Source organism: Ambystoma mexicanum, chromosome 8 (assembly GCF_040938575.1).
Source record: "Ambystoma mexicanum isolate Mex_15411 chromosome 8, UKY_AmexF1_1, whole genome shotgun sequence".
NCBI lineage: Eukaryota > Metazoa > Chordata > Amphibia > Caudata > Ambystomatidae > Ambystoma > Ambystoma mexicanum.
Window position 1 is genome coordinate 995,337,731 of NC_090929.1, and position 20,338 is coordinate 995,358,068.

General features: G+C 43.9%; 1 protein-coding gene across 1 annotated transcript in view; it reads right to left on the reverse strand.

Moving 5' to 3' along the window:
• The window catches only part of VPS13D (vacuolar protein sorting 13 homolog D), a 3,263,180-nt gene that overhangs the window by 2,711,191 nt on the left and 531,651 nt on the right, over window positions 1-20,338 (reverse strand). Inside the window, exon 18 of the mRNA XM_069610908.1 lies at window positions 12,728-12,860. Coding sequence (XP_069467009.1) covers window positions 12,728-12,860 — 133 coding nt within the window. The remainder of the gene's footprint in view (window positions 1-12,727; window positions 12,861-20,338) is intronic.

The following is a 20,338-nucleotide window of genomic DNA, read 5'->3' on the forward strand; positions in this document are numbered from 1 at the left end:
CAGGATACAAGATGAAGATGGGAACATCATGATTCAGGGCCACCATGAGTCCAAAATGCAAAGGAGGTCCAGCATGAGAGTTGAGAAAGGGTCATGCACTGTGAAGTCAAATCCAGCATTGGCCACAAGACGGTGATGGTGAAAACAGAATATATCAGGACAGACTCCTGCAGAAGTAGGCTGGAGGAAGGAGAGGGGGAGCAGGGTAGAGGAATCAAGCAAAACAGGCAACACCTTTGTGCGAGAAGGGGTGGGGGGGCACAAGGGAATATCACGGGGGACTAGAGGGGGTGGGGAGGCCAGTGGGGACAGAGGGAGTAGAGCGTCCGCCGCCATGTTCTCCCATCCGGCTATGTGAACGGCTGTGAGAGAGATTCCTTCTTGCAGTGCCCAAAACTAGAGCTGCACTACCGCTCTGCATAGTGGTAGTGACCCTAGACCACCTCTTTTGTTGAGGTAATGCATGGCCACTGTGTTGTCCGTCATTATCAGGACATTCTCCCCCCGCACAGAGGGCAGAAAGCCAATCAGCAGTAGTCTGACCGCCCTCTGCCCCAAAAGGTTTATGTGTAGTTTGGATTCTGATGGATATCAGCATCCGCTGATCATCAGATAATTGGTATGTGCTGCCCCCGACCCCAACCTTTGAGGGAGGCGTCCGTAACTACCGTAATCTACGGCCATGGTTGCCAAAAAAATCCCCCTTTCAACACATTCTCGCTGCAAGCCCTCCACAGAAGGTCCTGTGCAACCATGCTCGGGATCTGAAGTAGATGCATCATTTCGTCAAAGAAATGTGAATATTGCAGTCAGAGGGCCCATTGGAGGTATCTCATCCTCAGATGGGCTTCTGGCACCAGAAAAATGCAGGATGCCATGAGGCCCAGAAATCTCAAAAATCGAAAGCCGGAAGACGTTGGGCATCTGCGAAATGTGAAGAGCTTTTAACTCGGGTGGCGAAGCTTTCCCAGAGGAAGTCCAATAAATGTCAGCTTTTGAGAAGGCGTCATGTGGGACCTCTTGAAGTTAAGGAAGAAGCCCAGCTTGTGGAGAGAGTGGCAGGTGCCGTCTAGGTGTTCCAGAGCTTGTTCGGGTGAACGGGCTCTGATCAGCCAATCATACAGGTAAAGGTAATGTGAATCCCCCCGTGCCTTAAATTAGCTGCCACCATCGTCATCAACTTGGTGAAAACCATCAGGCGGAGGTCAGCCCGAAAGGCAGGATTCGAAAATGAGGAGTGCCAATGGTGAATCTCAGGTACTTCCTGTGCTTGTGATGAATTGGCACATGGAAATAAGCATCGTAAAGAGCCAATGACACCATCCATTCCTGGAGCTGAAGGGCCTGGAGGATCTGCGAAAGAGTGACCCACTTTGAACCGGTCCTTCCTGAGGAACTTGTTCAAGTATCTCAAGTCCAAGATGGGGCGCAATCCTCTATCCTTTTTTGGGATCAGAAAATACAGAGAGTACCAGCCTTGATTCCTTTGCACGGCAGGTACCGGTTTGACTGCACCTTTCTCCGATGGGGATACCTCCTGTAAGAGGAGCAGGTCTGGTACTCTCAAGGAATGGCCTCTTGCAGGACCGTTTGGAGGTCTTTATTTTTTTTTTTTTTTTAGAAAAGGGAGAAAGTTCCCATGGGCAACTGCAGCGCCCAGGCATCAGAATTAATACTTTGCCACTCTTCCAGATGCTGGGTTAACCTGCCCCTTATCACAGTCTTGTGAGGTCTCAAAGTGGTTTTGGAGCTGCAGAGGTTGTGGATGGCAAAGAGGGGGACGGTGTAGCAGCACCTCTGTCTCCACATCGTTGTGAGCCACAAGGCAGTCTCCTTTGTTCCCTCAGAGAACTGGCCTCTCGTTCTTCCGATGGAGGAATAGAAATGAAATGACTGACTCCTCCAACCTTCGGCCTTCTTCTGGCTGTCGAATCGCAGCACAGAGATTTAGCGGCAGCCTTAGGGGTCTGCAGTTTCTCTAGATGTTCATCTGCCCTGGAACCAAACAGCTGAGAGCCCTCAAAGAGCATTTCCAAAAGTCTAGACTGCACATCAGGTGCAAAGCCTGACTTTCTCAACCAAGCAAACCGTCTCTGAACATTACTGGCAGCCATGGAGCAACTCATACAGGAATCATCAGATGTTGTAGCAGGTGATACTCACCTGAAACCACTTTAAGCAATGTAAGCAAAAAAACATGTCTGAGGGTAAACAGATCTCCAATTTATTCCTTCCACATATTTTAACAGACACCCAAACAATTTGTGGCATTCCAAAAGGCTTTCCTGTCTTACAAAGCTATACATAGTTTACAATATCATAGGAAGTGTTCTATATTTAAAAAAAAAACATGGGGATAAATCTAAATCCAAAAGTGCACAAAAAACCCTAGGTCCTATTTATTTCACATCCCAAGGTATAATTTTAAAAGAGGTACAGAATCTTACCTGGATGGCTCCTCCATCAAATGTGGACTTGGGAAATCCAAACAATTGTTACATGATTTAAATCTAAATGAAGGCACACCTATATCAACCAATCCTAAGGCTTTCTACTAAGAAATGTACTGGCTACCAATGACAATGTTACCAGGGAGATGCAATAAAAAAAAAGGTCAGGACTCCATAAATATATCAAGCAAAGATGATGCAAAAGGTTTCACAACCAAAATGCTCTTCTCTCCTGCAATTGAACAATTGAGGTCCCAATAGCCCACACAAAAAAGAGATCAGAACCAGCATGCACCACGAAAACCTCCCATAATCAATAGGGGAAAATAACCCAGTACTTTTAATATAAAGTGCTAGATTGTGAGTTTACAAATAGTTTACAAGACAAATGCAACTAAACTGGGCTGTGGTTCTAGCAAAAGGTGTGACTGTCTCTTGAATAAAACTATACATTAAATAAGAGCAGTAAGAGTAAGTTCCTCTGTAATTTGAGATAACAGTCTCAATGTTTCATGACACAAAGGTCACTAAGATATAAGATATGATTGTTTAAGACTATAATGTAAGAATGCTTTTCTTGTGTTTGGTTTAGTCTATATTGAACACAGATGTTTTCCCTCAAGGCCTTCAACATTCAAATAAAACAAATGTTGCCTTGTATTGCAAGTAGGTCAGCATTTTGTGAACCAAAACATGTCCCCACAAATCCCACAATTAAGGACTTTGGTCCTCATTACAAGTACAGCGGTGAGTGAAAAAACTATGGTAAAGCTGTGGTCTCTGTTACCACTGCATTACTGCATCATTGTACTACAAGTTTGGCGGGACGTGGAGGATTTTCCTCCAGAAAAAAGCTTGCATTAAATCCACCACATTACCTAAATAAAATGGCAAAATAGTCAAAATTACCACCGCTGGTAATTCCGCCAAAATCTCTGTTCAGTCCTCTGGACTAAAAATAATGGGGACTTAACTGCCTACCACCACTTGTAATCTGGCAGTAAATCTGTTGCACCAAGTGGTTGTAACAATAATTCCGATTGGCGGTATTCCAGGGGATTTACCACCGAAATACTGCCAAACTAGTAATGAGGCCCTTTATCATCAAGTTTTATCAGTTTTATCATCAAGGTTCAGAAGACGACCTACAAGAAAACGACCTGAACCAATCTGTCACCATCTGACCCCCTCATCTCAGCCACTCGGTTCGACATTAGCTGATAACTTTAAGGGGTTCCAAACCAACAACATGAATCTATATGGAACACTAACTGGAATATAGCGGCCTTACACAGCAAATTAAATGATGATCTACTTCATATAAGAAAATGTAACATTGTTTATCAAGAAATCTCTGCTTTGGTCCTGCTTTCAATCCAAGGTTTCCAATGCTTTAATGTTCCAGCAAGATTTCGTGTTTCACTATTGTTTTATCATTTATTGGTTTGCACTTTCCTTAAATTATCACTCAGGACTTCATGAAGGCCAATATGGATTACATACAAGTGCACTGCATCACATTTTTGTGGGTAAGTATGCCTTGTTGAATGTTGTGCTTTTATGACTTCCAGTCAAGAATGACATAATGACATATGTGATCAGTGAGGATATTTTTACTATAGCAGTTAGGGTCCCTAACCTTTGAAATCACAATGCCCCTGAAGGGCAGAGGACCAAAGAAAATCCTAAACTGCTTCAAGGCTTTGATATCCCCCTAGAGCATAGGTCAGGGACCAAACACTGCAATGATGATGCTCTATCCAGGAAGTATAACTAACTGGAACAGGAAATCCATCCATGGCTGGTTGTTCCTGTCTTCAGTCCGATTAGAAAAACTGTGTTAGGAAACAGTCTTTTGTAGATTTCCAGTCTCTTTCAATGGGACCCCAGTATATCTATTCTCAACTTGGTGCAGTGAAGCTGCTAAACAGAACGATTCACTGTGCAAAAATAGGACACCCAGGCTCCACTAGTATTCTCAAGTGGGCCTGTGCGTTCTCGTAGAGCACGACAGTGATCTATGTGTATTGCGCTTGTTTTAAGGTGTTACGGGCAAAATCCAATCTCAGCAGCATTTTTGTAAAATAACGACATTCGTTATTTTACAAAAATGCTGCCGAGAACACAGGTGTGTATGAACACCTTCCTATACACCAAAGTGAGCAGCTTCAACATTGCAGGATGTTGAAGCTGCTTACTTTAGTGTATATGAAAGTGTTCATAGACACCCGTGCGGTGTATATGAACACTTTCATTTACACCAAAGCGAGCAGCTTCAGCTTTGCAGGATGCAACGTTGAAGCTGCTCGCTTTGGTGTACATGAAAGTGTCCATATACAACAGACGGGTGTCTATGAACACTTTCATTTACACCAAGCAATGCTTCTTGTGGCACTCCTCCAGTTTAACGCTACCAAAAGGGTACCGTCTAGGTGCGCTAGTTTAGCGCACATATTAAACTGGAGAAGTGCCACAAGAATGGCCTTCCAAAAAGCCAGTTTATGAATGAGGCGGTTGCTAGGTTGGTTTCCAACCCATCCTAGCAAATGTCACATGTATTCTGAAAGGGGCGCATTCCTTCCGACTTCGGAATGCGCCACCTAAGTACCAAAAAGGTCGTTAACCCTTTTAACGTCCTTTTCGGTACTTAACACTTTGATGAGAATATGGGCCCGACTGTTTTGCAGCTCTAACCTGATTTATTGGCAGTGAGGTCTTCTTTTACCCCCAATACCGTGCTCAACTCATTTCATTGTGGCGGAAATGGGGGCCCTTAAAGCCATCCGTGCAGGGGGTAGTAGTGTTAAGGCATACCGATATGCCAGAATTAAACTGTGAAGCAACTGTGTTATTCACAAATCACCTTCACACACTTTTTACATTTTATCATGTGTCTTTCCTATCAAAGGTCATGAGTGTAAATTGGCCAAAAAATAAACAGAAAGCGGTTGGGAACTTGAGCAAAATAGACTGATGGTTTCTTCAGTTAAAGTAGTAATGTTTATTAACATTTTGGAAAGTTTAAAGCACATTTAATTTTTGACTTTGTAATTATACTACTGCTTGATACAAGTTTGACATGGAAGTTGTGAAGAAAAATACAATGCAAAATGGATTAACACACAATTTAAGAAACATCCAAAATATAAATACTCAAATGCAATAGTTGAAATTAGGCAAGAGTTCAATATCACTCAGAACAGCACTTTCTTTAAACAACAAAGTTACTATAAAATGTATTGTTCAGTGTTACACTTTACATACAAAACAATGACAGTGTGTGGGTGTTCTCCCTTTTCAATTTATTTACAAATGTTTTTACAAAAAACAGCTAATCATTAAACTTAATTTCTCAGTAGCATACCAATAAAGCAGGGATCAAAATGAAGACTAGATAAGCAGGAGCTAAAAGCAGATCCTGGCATCCGGCATTAACCAGTAAGCAAGAGCTACCACTGAGCAACCAGGAGCTAGTACATAGCGTTCTACAAACCTAACTTCAGCATAAAATGCTAACATAACATTTTGCTTATTTTGTATGACCCCTTATGCTTTTTAAATGTCATATAGATGTGTCCTAATTCTTTTTTATATATTGTACCAAATGTTAAATTCACATAGGTGTGTTAGTTTGGCATCAGTTGGTCTGGGGAAGCAGAGGTTTCTGCTGGAAGCTGTTGGTGCAAAGCTACCCAGGCTCTTCTAGGCTACAATCAGGAGCTAAATAGCTCCCACCTACCCTCAATTTCGAACCCTGTAAAGTATACATTGCAAATACATGGTAGCCTGCAATATCTACTAAAGTCTGGAAATAATGTTCTTATTACAGCCTAGTTGTGACATCAGCTTGTGGTGTCATAATGCATACTGCTTGAGCCAGCAGAGAGAATTTTAGCTGTCACTGCAGCACTTAAAGGTGTAAAAAGCTTTTCAAATTCCTTGCTTGCAGAGTCGTTTTCTGTGAAACATTGCAGCTGATAATTGACAAGGAACTGTCTATGGTAGAAGGTTTAATGTGTGCTCTGCTGAAGTTTAACTCATATGAGCAAGAATCTGCATGTTATTACTTATTTTAAAATAAAGACAGAAAAATAGTATCCATGGGAAAAATTACAAATTTTAAAGCACAAAATTAAAGTGTTTTTCAATACATTTTACTAAACTGCTGCAAATATTTTTCTGCAACACATTAGGCGCTGCTTTTTTCTTTTTTAAATCCAAACAGATTTTATATTGATTAGGTGGATCAGCAAATGGAAGATCTCTTACAATGTAGTAAGCAAGAGATGAGGTATTAAAAGGTAATGTCAGTGTGTTTCCATGTATTATAAAGAATAAAATGCCCCCAACCATACATAAAAAAGGATATTGCAAGTCGCCTTGGAGTTCCGTGACCTTATAAAGAAACACAGCCTTCAGCCTTGTTCCTTTATTTGGTCACAAGACTCTTCTGTGACTTACAATATGCCCGTAATACACGTTAGGGGTTACATTATCCCATATATAATTTCCAATTTCAAATCGATCCATGCAAAAATAAGGGCAACATTTTGCTAAACATCCACAGCCTCCCAACTCAAAATTTAGAACGGTACGTCAACAATTTTAATGTCAATTACATAGGTCGAATTAATATTTCTTGAGAATGTACATTTAGTAAGGGTGGGATGTACATTTCTTAACTGCAGCACATAGTGCTTTGTGATCTTGGGAGAATGGTTCCATGTCTTTAGCGCACTGGAATCAGCTTGCTGCATTTACTGTGAAATCTTAATTGTGCTTGCTTTTCCTCCCTGTATGTAGCCCGAAGGGGATTTCTGCTTACCCACCAACCTATCATCAATTCTCTGTCGGGGTTCTTAGTCTCCGCCCTTCTCAGCCTCACTTACCCGATTCATGTTCCGTAATTTCCGGGACACCTTCCACTCCTTAAGTTTTGTTCCCACCACTACCTGCTCCCTTCTCACAACTTTCCAGTCACCTCTCTGCCCCTACGTGTCCCATGCCCCCATTTACAGTGCGTTAAAAACCTTGCGCAGCAAAGACTCTAATGTACACACCGAGGCGGGTAGGACAATCTGCCCGGGCAAACAATACAGCATGAGCTCTTGTATTCATGAGGAAAGCAATCAGCGCTGGTAAAAGAAAGGCATCCCTGTGGTGCACCCTTGTGACCCAATGTGCCCTTACCCTGTGTCTCACAAAAACTTATAATGGTATAGTGGACCAAAATGCTATGGAAATCGGTGTAAACCTGCAAATAACCGGTTTGAATACATCCAAAGTTTACTCAGTCTTTCATCCTTCTAAATTTGATAAACAATTGACAGCGAGTTGGTAATGAGTAAGATTTCATGTTTATAGCATAAAAAACCTGTAGCATTGAGTAAGCACTATGAAATAAGTTCCATTAATAATATTTTGCTGGAATGATAGTTCATTCATTGCTGGTAATGAGGCCTCCTAAATGACCCTTGGTGATCATTTGTAATGTGTAAATATTTGGTATTGATAACAGATGTAAAATGTGTAGCCCTGAAAAATTGACTGGTCCCTCAAGAAACCAATGCAACATATCATTTACCATATAATGTTATTAACTGTGAGATTACAAATAAACCACATATGTTGTGTGGGATAGACCGTATCCACCATAGTTTAAGCAAAGTAAATAATAATTAAAACCTAACATTAATACAGAATTGACATTGTAGAGATTCTCAGACCAAAATGTTGCTACCTAAAGGGAAATTTGACATGTTTTCTCAAAACCACGATGACTGTGGTATATCATTGTCAATTTGCCAGCAGATTATCATATATTTGCAAAATCAATACTGAGACATACGTAAGGGGAATTACAGAAAGAGATGACAAATTAGTGCCAGAAAGTCAGGTCTCCATGAGACAAACATTCAGTTACTTTACCAGGACCAAATACTTGATAGAAAGAAGATTCTTGCTGATTATCTGATATTAAATGAAAAGCATTTAAATATTTCCTATGCATTTGGTGTAATGGCTGTAACTGATTTAAACAAAACTTAAGCATGCTTAACAGGTTCAGATGTTCTACATTTTCAGATTTTTATTTCTGCCTCATCTGCTGAGGCATTCCATGAGGAAAATCCATCAACTATATCAATTAGGTTATCCATGCCAGTTTATTATCAAGACCAGGTTTCCCAGCTGTGTCCTGGGGCTGTAGGATACGTGAGCATGGTGAGAAGGCTTGCGGCTAGACTGCTGATACCAATGAGTCTAGGGCGTGTGTGCATGGGGGAGAACATATTGGAAAGAACGCATCAATATCCACATTTCTGGTGTGCAACGCCACCGTCGCCATCCAAATGTATCCCCGACACCTAGCCACAATTACATGATGCTATCTCCCGAATAGTCATAGAATCTAGAGTGTATCGTGACAACACTTGGGGCAGATTGGGGTTAGGAGTTAAGGCACAGTCCAATATAAAAGGAAAATAAAAATAAGGTGAACAACTAAAGTCAAACGGTGGGGGTACAAGGAAATAAAGCGTAGGGCCACATATAAATCAAGTAAATCAAGGAAATGTATCTTTATTCAATGTGCAGAGTGTTAGGGAGTTTTACTAAAGCCCACCTGTTGTAGGACTGCAGAAGACTCACTCTTAAAAGTACAGGGCTCCAACTCTTAGGTTTGGCCTGAACTACCCAAAAGGTTTGGTAGCTATGATCAAGCAGTCCGGTATAGTCTATGAGGGAGGAGGGCTGCAGGTGAGTACAAAGACCTTTGAGCATACTTACAGTCAAGGAAACGCTTACACACTGTGGTTATATAAAAATATGGTTCTTATATAGACCAAGACAATGTTAAACTCAATATTCAATTTAGGTAAATAGAAATAGTTCACGTAGATATATACAGTAGATATTTGCTGTTGCAATCCTCAAATCAAATGCAGACCTTTAGATGAGTAACAGGTAAGTATCAAAAGTAGCTTCAGCTTAGAAAACATTTACTGGAAAGAGCAATACTGGTATGTAAATACATGTGTGTAGGCCTTAACTTTAGGTGTCCAACCCTATCTGGGGAAAGAGGGTCTCAAAAGTCAGATAAGGGGAACTGCGGGATCCGTGGTCAGTAGAATAAAGGAAGGCAGACGCTGTCAAGATGCTTTTCGTAGCACATGAGTAATGAAAATTGATTCAAAGGATTCAGGGGGGCCAGGTAGGCCACCTGAAAGATTTCAGCCTTAAGGACAGAGGTCCTGAGGCCTGGGAGAACACAGTTGGGTCGTCCACTCCAACGTGACTCAAGAAGCTCTGGAGGAGCGCGGAATACACAGCAAAGACTCGAGTAAGCACCTAAGAGGGAGACTGTACTTTTATTTCAATGAAGCCCAACAAGGTCACTGGCGGGTTCCCAAGGTAAGATGACATCAGCTCTGGTTCGGTCTCTGGCCTTGACGGCTGAAGGAAGAACCTTTAGTGGGAGGAGGCAGTCAGTCTCGGTCCCAGGGATGCCAAGCAGACTATTTGTGGCACTAGGTTGTGGAGGCTCGACGCAGGGGTCTTAGCAGCAACGGTTCTCACCCGCCAGACTTTCTTCATTCCCTCAGTCCACAACTCCGCTGAGGGGACATCTACGATAAGGATGGAGTCTCTGTAGGCCCAGAAATATGCCCACGAGTTTGCAGGCGGAACCCCGCTTGGCGAGACGATGCACTGCAGTAGTGCCAGAGGTCCCAGGGTATTCAGGGATTGCAGGCCGGGAAGGTTGGAGTTGGTCGTGGGATGGCAAAAACGGCAGCTCGTCTCGAGACAGATCATGCACACCAGTCCAAGGGAGGAAGTCGTCCGGTCTGGATCTTCCCTGTAGATTAGAACAGAGGGCTGGAGCGGCAGTGGCTTCTCAGTCAGCTATAGCAGTCACTGGAGAAGGCTGCAGGAGTCGTCCTTTCTTCTTCAGAATGGGTCTTCCAGTGGTCGATTCTGGCTTCTGCATTAAGACCCTTGCCTTATACAAAGGAATTTCAATGCCAATCAGCATGCATGCTACTTTCAAACATGGTGTGGCGGCTTTCCCAAGGGAACAGCCAGGCTCCCAGTCAGAACTGGTTCCAAGCAGACCAACTGGGGGACACAAACCTGAGGAGTTTCGGTGTCCTCCCAGCTTCTGTGTCCTCCGATACACACTGGTGCCACCGGCGGCCTTTCCCATGGAAACCCAGCGAAGACAAAAGACAGATCAGGAGCTCTCCCACTCAGGTCGACGGAAGGCTCAAGTAAGGATAAGTCATTGTGAGTGGGCAAAAAAAAGAAGATGGGCACCATTTTAGGTAAATGATGGCCCCACATGTCTCCAACTGCAACTGCCAATACAGCCTGCGATGTAAGTTTCACAAAATCGGTAGAAAATCATCCACTGCCACCACTCAGCCACTCAGATAAACTGTCACTGCTTCCTTTTACATCACTTTGGCTTTTCCTGCTGTGCTGAAATTACCGCAATTGCGAAGCCGTGAGAGAGTTTTCTGGCATTGTCCTTCATTCAATTTATCTTAGGTCCCATCTCCCATTTACAGCCTCGGATCGAAGAAGAGTCGGTTTAGACTCGAAACACGTGTCACGCTACTTTGCAAATAAATCCATCGGACTTATAACCACATCTCTCCTCAATTACTTGCAACAGATGCCTGTATTGCACTCTTGGGCGCAGTGCGACTGAGAATTGCCCGTGCTCTAATTGTTTCCACAACAGTGGGTTGTACTTGGCAGTACTCCCACACCTCTCAGGCACCAGAAGCCTATGTGCACTCTTAATATTTATTCATACAAGCGCTGTGGTTTTGTGACTTTTTCTGCCAAACCTATGTTTTTCTTATCACTGTAATAAGAAAGTTACAGGAGAAGTGAGAAAAGGGATACTGTGTCTCCCCCTTCGCACTCTACATACGGTGGGGTGTGCTGAACTCAAAAACCAAAAGCATAGGTAGGATGGAAAGTATCCCCTTATCCTGGGAACATCGTGTTAGCACAGAAAAATAAAAGAAAACCAAGGAGGGAAGCAGGAACATTGCACAGAAGGCGCTCTGTGCTGCAATATGAAAATACCGATGGTACAAAAGAAATAACCAAAAAGGGATCCCAAAGTCACAGAAAACAAGTGAGTGTGCGAGGGAAAAGGGTCCCCACTCACTCAGGAGAGTCTGACAAAAATTCAATAGTCCAGCAAAAAGTGCGGGGGGGACACAAGATGGAAATTCTACCCATCACAGAGGAGAGTCATGTATCCGCCATGATTGGTAATAGCATGAGATTATTAAGTCACAGAGTGCTTTAGTGTCCTGGTAGCATAACGCTATTAGGTTGGATCTGGAGCACACATAAGCCCAACTCCTTACACTGATACAGATAAAACATTTTTGCATCAACTTGAAATGTTATTAGCAACTAATTCTCAAGATTAGAGTTGTCGACTTTGGTCTCAATTAGGTTCTATCCCACAGTTTCGGACCACAATTTGTTTATGAACATGCTCATGAAAATCCACTCTATGGGGCATTTATAGCAGTGCAGTATGCCACATCATGAACAAGAGTTCCTCACAAATGGGAATCTACGCGAGTGCAAACTAAGCTGATCTCCAGGAACTATTGTCAGAAATGACACGAAGTCTTGACAAGGTGGCACATTTCCATCATGTGATAAATTAGCTCAGACATTGCATACTACTGTGGCTTAATTCATTCTTCCTTTGGATCTTAAGACATTTGTGCTGCAGACTATAAATACCACATCTTCACGACAATCGATTTCACAAAGAGGACGATGGATATACTTTGGTTGGACTGAAACTTTAGTTCGGTATAAGACGCTATAACTGAAACAGCATTTGTGTTGTAAAGCATAGCAGTTTTTTCCCTCATAGTGCCCCTTCCATCTGGCACTCTTGGTGTAATCACAAATTGCTAGGCGCATTTGCATTATTTATTTGTTTCTACAATGAACATTAAGGTTTTACAAAATTAAGTTTTGAGAGCCTCTCCAACCTCTCAGTTTGCAACAGGCTACAGGGGATATTTAAAAAGATAAATAAGATGGATAATGTAAATGGGAGTTATACGGGCATACCAGTATGATTCACAGATTTTCAGTCTATGGATACATAATCTTGAAATAATGAGTTAGACAATGGATTTTAAGCAAATCACAAACGGAAAAGCTTGTATATACACACGATATACCATTTTAAAACGTCATCTGTAAGGGCACATTAACTCTTTATTCAGTACCTTGGGAATTGGTGAGAAGTATTCTGCCCAAATCAAAAACCACCAAAACAGGGTTGTGGTACTTGAAATCATCTGGGAAGATAACCTGTGGAGCTGAGATATCCAGGCTTACTGTCCAACGTTTACTATTCTCCTGGAATAAAAACAAAATACCATATTTAGTTGCTATTTACCAGTAAAATCAAGACAAAGAAATTTCATGTTAGATAGTTCTATGATGTTTATCTAGGCATTTTTTCTGATGCTTCATATTACTGGTCCTTGTGAGAAACCTGAAGGTGTCCCCCTAACTAGTCCCCTGTCATCCAAGTGACCAGGACACGGCCATCGCTATTAGATCCAGTTCCTGGGGCTGGACCAGTGCGGGAGGATCACCTGGAGGAGGGCAAGGGGGTCCTCGGGGAGTGGAGTGGGACATGTGACGGGTGAGACATGGTATCCCCCCTTTTTTCAATACCTTTTCCCCCACCTACCACCTGAGATATTCCGAAACACTGCCACCCTCCTTTGTCGACAGAAAAAACCTTTGCACACCATGAAAGACAACGGACTAACACCAGAGCCGTTTACGTAACATGTCCCAATACAAGGGTCATGCAATTGACCAGAATCACACACACCTGACAGCCGTTTCTCTTCCCCCCCAGTGATAAAAGGTAGAGCACAAGAGCAAACTACGAGCGAGGCAGACCGCACAATGAAACAGCTAATCCTGCACGGCAAGGCAAAAGGCAGCAAGATCCGAAGGGGCGACACAGAGAGAAGTGACCTTGCCCTTTCCGATCCAGACCCACAAAGCTTCCCCGCAAGGAACTGCAAGTCCGGGAACAAACGCAAACGTGTGTTGCAGCAGATGTCAATGGTACACGCAGCATGCCTACGCCGATAAGTAGGACAGAAAGAGAAGCGTACTACCGTGGTACCATCCTTGACACCAGATACCAGAAACGCCAAGCGGTTCATCACAACCGGTGAGTCGAGGGGAGAACCGATAAGAAATAAACTGCGTTGAACGAAAGCCGCAAAGTTACAATTTATGGGAAGTTCAAACAACTGTTATAAGAAAGGGAAGACTAGCTGCAGAGGGATCCGACACCACGTGGGTGCTTACTCGAGACACTCTGGTCAGTCCCGCGTGTGTTGAAACTGCTAATACCAGAAGGCCCTAGGACGGCAGCAAGGGAACGGTTAAAGTAGTCATACAGGGGTCTAGAAAAAGCCTTTGCACAGTCGAAAGTCATTGACCGGCAAACCATTGAAAGCTACAGGAGACTAATCCAGTTTAATGAAAAAGGAGAAAGAACTGTATGTGTGACAAGAGTGAAACCGGCGGAGAGATGTCAACAGTTTGATGTTTAAAAAGACATTAAGACTTGTGATTGCAACAGGTGCAAGTGTACTGAATAGAAGCTAACAGTCGAGAATCGGTCTGAGCCCGGCAGAGGGGAATCCAGGGGTGAAGAATCTAACACCCCAATTCCAATGAGAAAGGAACTTTTGGTTTGTTATTTTTCAGACCCTCAGAGGCAAGAGACTTTCAAGTGAAAAAAGACTTGACCATCGAGGATCCTGAGAAGTTAAGAAAAGAACTGTAGTATCGTGCTGGGGAAGCTCAAGAAGTGTGCTGTGGTCAAAGGTGTCATCTTATCCCATGCTCAAAACCTGGGGAAGGGAGACCACCCCACTACAGCATCCTGACATTATTTGTGAACACTTCTTTGTTTCTTATGAACCCTATCCCACACTTTGGTATGTAGTTGTAAGGTTTGGCAACAGTTTTTTTTAGTATAGGCCCTTTTTGATTTGACAAGACGCCACAGGGACTGCCTTATTTGTCCTTTGATGATCGAAGCTTGCTCCCATCTGTGGGAAACCCGAGAGTATCCTCCCAAGATGATGTTGGGAAGCCCTTATTCAGGTGGCCAGGAAAGGACCAACATCCATTCTCACACCCCAACACTAGGAGCGCACGAGCAAGAGAGGATCAACTGGATAGGGGAGCCCAGGGTTGCGCTCAGGAAAAAACCCGAGGTGAGATGTGGTATGGCAGCAGAGAGGAAGAAGGAGAGGAGGATGAACTCCCTAAGATCTTTATAGGTTACAATACATCTGCCTTTTCTAACCAGAACCAACAACCCATCCGTACATAACCTATCCTCTAAGGTCCCAAAAATGGTAGCGCCCAAAAGGCATATATATCCCAGAATCCCTGTTTCCTGTCCGAATACTCCCAGCCATTCCTCTCATTTTCCGTACTCCCAGTACGCTTTGACAACACACTTCCATTCCCGCAATTCCCCATGTTCAGGTGATAAGACAACTTTTCTCCATCCTAACTTATAGGATACTCAAAAATCCTACCACCCTCTTTTCCCAAAACGAGCAATTGCTTGCACGATAACCGACAATGGGCTAGTGTTAAAACTGTTGTCTTGACATGTCCTGACACAAGAGTCAAGCAGAGTCAGGCAATTGACCTAAATCACACACACCTGACGGCCCCTTCCTCTCCCCACAGGGATAAAAGGTGGAGCAAGAGAGCACCATACGAGCAAGGCAGACCGCACAAAGATCTAATCTACCGCAGCATCAAGAGGAGGAGAAAGGCAGCAAATATTTAGAGGCTGACAAGGAGAGACACAACCTTGCCCTGTTCGATGCAAACCCGCCAAACCTTTGCAGAAGGAATCTTAAATGAGAGGACAATAGCCCAAGTGTGTTGCAGCAGATGTCAATGGTACACAGAGCGTGTCAATGCCGATAAGCGGCTGAAACTCCTGCTACCCTGGTACCAGCCTTTACTCCAGTTATGAGGAGAGCCAAGCAGTTAATCACAGCCGGTGATCTGAAGGCAGAGCCGATAAGAACCGGGCTGTGGTGAATGAAAGTCGCAAAGAGAGAGAAGTTCGAAGAACTGTAACATTGTAAAGGGGGGACCAGCTGCAGAAAAGGACCGGCACCACGTGGGTGCTGCTCCGAGCAACTTGGTCAAGCCCTGTCTGAGTGAAACTACAGATATAAGAAGGCCGTAGGAGAGCCGCCAAGGCAGGTCAAAGTGTTCATACGGGAGGTCTAACAAAATCCCTGTACATCGAAAGCCTTTGACCTAAGTACTGTAGAGAAAGTGAGGGAAGTGAATCCCGCATCAAAAGAAAGCAAGGGAAATTAATCCCGCAGATATTGAAAGCAAATGTGAATGTGAAGTTGGCTAGAGCGAGCCTGGCTGACAAAAAGGGGGCAAAGTCTAAAGTCCCAAGAAACAGTGTATTGACAAAGGTGAACTCGGCAGAGGTACGTCTACTGGTACGGTTTATAAAGACATTGAGAATCGTGAACGAGAAAAGCCATAGTGAACCCTGTGGAGGGAGGCTGAGAATTGAGAGGGGTCTGCGCCCAGAAGAGAGGGACCCAGGGGTGAGTAATCCTCATCCTAAGTATCATAAGAATACGAACTATCATTTGTTAAAGGAACTTTTAGTTCATTGTTTTGAGTACATCAGATCCTCGGAAGTAGGCGAGAATCTCCGAAGATACTGATATTGATCAAAAACTGATTGAGGGGTCAGTGCCCAGAAGAGGGGGACCCATTGGTGAAACCCTCACTCAAAGTAAAGAACTGAAGGTCCTGATATTGCTAAGGACTTTTGCTGATCTGCGTCCAACAGAAGGGGATCCGAAGTTGGAAAGCCATCGCCCTAAAGTGGTAAAGGAAAAGAACAGGGAACCCAGCAGAAGGACGCTAAGATTTGAGAGGGGTCAGCTCACAGAAGTGAGGAATCCTCATTCTAAAACCATAAGAAACCAAACTATCATTTGTTGAAGGAACTTTATTTTCTTATCGGGAGTACATCAGATCCTTGAATGGAAGAGACTTTCAAGTGAAACAAGACTTGGCCATCGACGGCCCCGATAGCTGGAATGGAAATGTTGTCTCATGCTGGGGAAGCTTGCGAGTGTACTGAGCTCCAACATCCTACTTTGCCCCGTGCTCAAAACTTGGGGAAGGGAGACCCAGGCTACCGCATCCTGACATTATTATTTGTGAACACTTCTTTCTTTTCTTGAAAACTATCCCACACCCTTGTTGTATTAGTTGTAAGGATTGGTAATATGTTTTTTTTATTATAGGCCCTTTGTATTTGACACAACCCCACTAGGACTGCCTTATTTTTCATTTGTTGGTCGACGCTTGTACCCATTTTAGATTTACGTTTAGTTTTAGATAAGGCGTTTAAATAAACACCCTTGAACTGTGATCACTTGTGTCTGCCTTTACTGTTGCCACCATGGGTACCTTACATCCTCTCGTGGAATAACAATTTACCTAGTATAACAAATTACTTACCCATGGTAATGTTCTTTCGACTGGATATTCCTCCCACGTATTCCTCATCTTAGATATATTAATAAGTCTGCAGTTTCGTAAAACTAATTTCATAGTATCGGGAGCCGTGCTTCATCGAATCGTGGCCCTCAGCGGCCTCAATCTTGTCCTCGGCGATGACATTGGCGCTGGTATAAGTGGCTTGCGGTGCACCCTTTGCCTCATTTCTAGTTTTTCCTCCTTATCCTTAGAACTTTTAAAAGGTATGACCCAGATGTTGAAAGAATGGAAGGTGTAAAAATACAGAAATTCTCAGCATGAAAGAGGGGTAGGATGGAAAGGCGGTAAGGAATATGTGGGAGGAACATCCAGTCGAAAGAAAATTACCATGGGTAAGTAATTTGTTCTTCAAAAGGATTCTACATCTTAGATAGACTCCCAAAGCAGTATGTAGAAGGAGGTGGTAACGGAGAATGTTTTGTTGATTAATGCTGTGAAGTACAGCCAAGCCAATTCCTCCTGACCCAACACACAATCCAGGCAACAGAATTTGGTGAAAGTGTGCAAAGAGGACCAAGTTGCAGCAGTACAAATCTCTTGTACGGGCACCCTTCTCTGAAGAGCCGAAGTAGTAACCACTCCCCGAGTGGAATGGGCTCTTAAACCATCAGGCAGATCTTTCTCAGCCAATGCGCAGCATTCCCAAATGCTTAAAATGATCCAGTGAGAGATGGTTTGTTATGTGACAGGCTGTACCAATTTGTGACCTGAAGAGCATACAAAGAGCTGGTCATCTTGCCCGATTTTCGACATTCTGGAAATATAGAAGCTTAATGCCCACTTAGGGTGTAAGTGATGTAATCTTTCCTCCTACTTAAAGGGATGAGGCAGTGGGTAAAAAGCAGGTAACAAATCTTTGGAGCTAAATGTAATTCTGACACCACTTTCGGTAAGAAAGAAGGACATACCTTCAAAACCACCTTATCCTTAAAAAAGGAAGTAACAGCCAGTTTAGAAAAGAGCTTGAAGCTTACTGACTCTACGAGCTGAAGAAGGCCTGTCAATCTGAGGGAGAACTGAGACCACTGAGATCGGAGGGCCCACTGAAGGGACCTCCTTCTCAAACGGGCTTCTGGCACCAGAAAAATGCAGGATGGCATGAGGCCGAGCAACCTTAGAAAGTCGAATGCAAGAAGGGACTGGGCACTCAAACTTTTGGATCATCTGCGAAAGCTGTTGAGTCCTAAACTCAGGAGGGCGGGGGGAGGGAGAGGCTTTCGCCGAGAACGAACCCAGGACCGCTCCAATAAACGGTCAAGTGCGAATTCTTAAAATTCAGGGAGAAGCCCAGTCTGTGTAAGAAGTGGCAAGTATGACCGAGGTAATACAAAGCCTGCTTGGGAGAACAAGCTCTGATCAGCCAATCATCCAGGTAGGGGTAGATGTGAATCCCATTCCTCCTTAGACTTGCTGCCACCACTGCCATGAGCTTGGAGAAGACCCTCGGGCAGAGGTGAGCCCAAATGGCAGGATTCGAAACTGACCGTGAGAACCGCCAACTGCAACCTCAGGTAGTCTGCGTTTTGATGAATTGTCACATGAAAGTAAGCACCCAGAAGATCCAATGACACCAACCAATCCTGAAGTCGAATGGCTTGAATGATCTGCGAAAGAGTTACCATCTTGAACTCGTCCTTTCGGAAGAACTTGTTCAAAGGTCTGAAGTTCAAAATGGGTCGCAGTCCTCGGTCCTTCTTGGGGGATTTGAAAATAGGGCTAGTACCTACCTGGATTTCTCTCCACTGCAGGTACCGACTCTATGGCACCTTTCTCCAACATGGGAAAGATCTCATGTAGGAGGAGTGGATCCAGATCTTTCAAGGCTTGGCTCCTTGGAGGACAATCTGGGTGACTTCAAAAAGGTGAGGCAGTAGCCGTGAGCCACTGTCTGCAGTATCCCAGCATCGGGGGTTAGGCCCTGACAACTCTCCAAATGCTGAGTCAGCCTGCCGCCCATCACAGCCCTGTGACCCAAGAACTGAAAGGGGTTTTGGGGTTGTTGGTGAAGCCGAGGGCAAAAAGAGAGAATGAACTCTTATTTGGCCAAGTTGTGCAAACTGGCCTCTTCCTCTAGCAATTGAGGAGTAGAAACGAAAAGGCTGACCCTCCAGCCATGAGAAGACCCTTGAGATTGTTGAGGCTGCTGTATCGCTGCTCCCAGCGATTTAGCTTCCGCTATGGATGCCTGTAATTTTTCTAGGCTCTCATCAGCCTTGGAGCCAAATATCTGGGAGCCATCAAATGGCATGTCCAATAATCTTGACTGGACGTCGGGTGCAAAATATGATTTCATTAGCCAAGCAAATCTTCTGCATGACAGTACTCGCAGCCATAGCCCTGCTAACCGAGTCTGCAGAATCAAGACCAGACTGGAGTGATTGGCACATGGCATCCCTGCCATCTTGCACCAGGTTAAGAAATCCCCTTCTGTCCTCCCCGTAAGGGATACAGTCCATGGCCAAGGCTATCACGTACCACAAGGTGTGCGTATACTTGGCCAGGGCAGAAGTTGCATTTATGGGCTTGAAGGCCATGCTGCCTGCAGAAAATACCCTCTTCCCTAAGGCGTCAAACCTTTTAACATTTCTAAATACAGGTATAGTAGGATAAGCAGCAGCCTTAGAAGTTGACGTGGCTGCTTGGACCACCAAACTCTAAGGAGTAGGGTGTTTTGACAGGAAATCTGGGCCCATTGAGGCAGCCCTCTATTTTTTTGGTCTGATTTTTGTTGACCATCATTTGTGGTACCTGGTTTTAACCAGTTTTCCAACACTCTGGTTCTTAAAGCAGTGTTGAAGGGCAACACAGGCTCCCTTGATGGCTCGGTATCGAGGATGTCATTAAGATTATCTTTTTCCAGAATACACACTGGCTTTCCCCATCCTATATATTCCATGACTTTTCCCATCACTGCTCTATATGAGGGGTCAGAATGACTGGAAGAGTCAGGGGTGGCAAAATCTATCTCTGGTGTGGTGTGGTGTCTAAGCCACTAGCAGTTTTTAGAGTGTCCACAAGATTTTGCATTCTGGACTCCTCTGAGATCAATTCATCAGGCACATTGGAGTACCATATTGAAAATCAAAAAGGTACATTTTCATCTTTCTTCTCAAATAGCGACCCATGGTCCTAAAGAAATCAGCCTTTGGTAAAGGCTTAAAAGATTGACACTTTGACAGGTCTTTGAAGTTGATGGTGTTGTGGGCGTCAAAGGCGCTGAGGGCGTC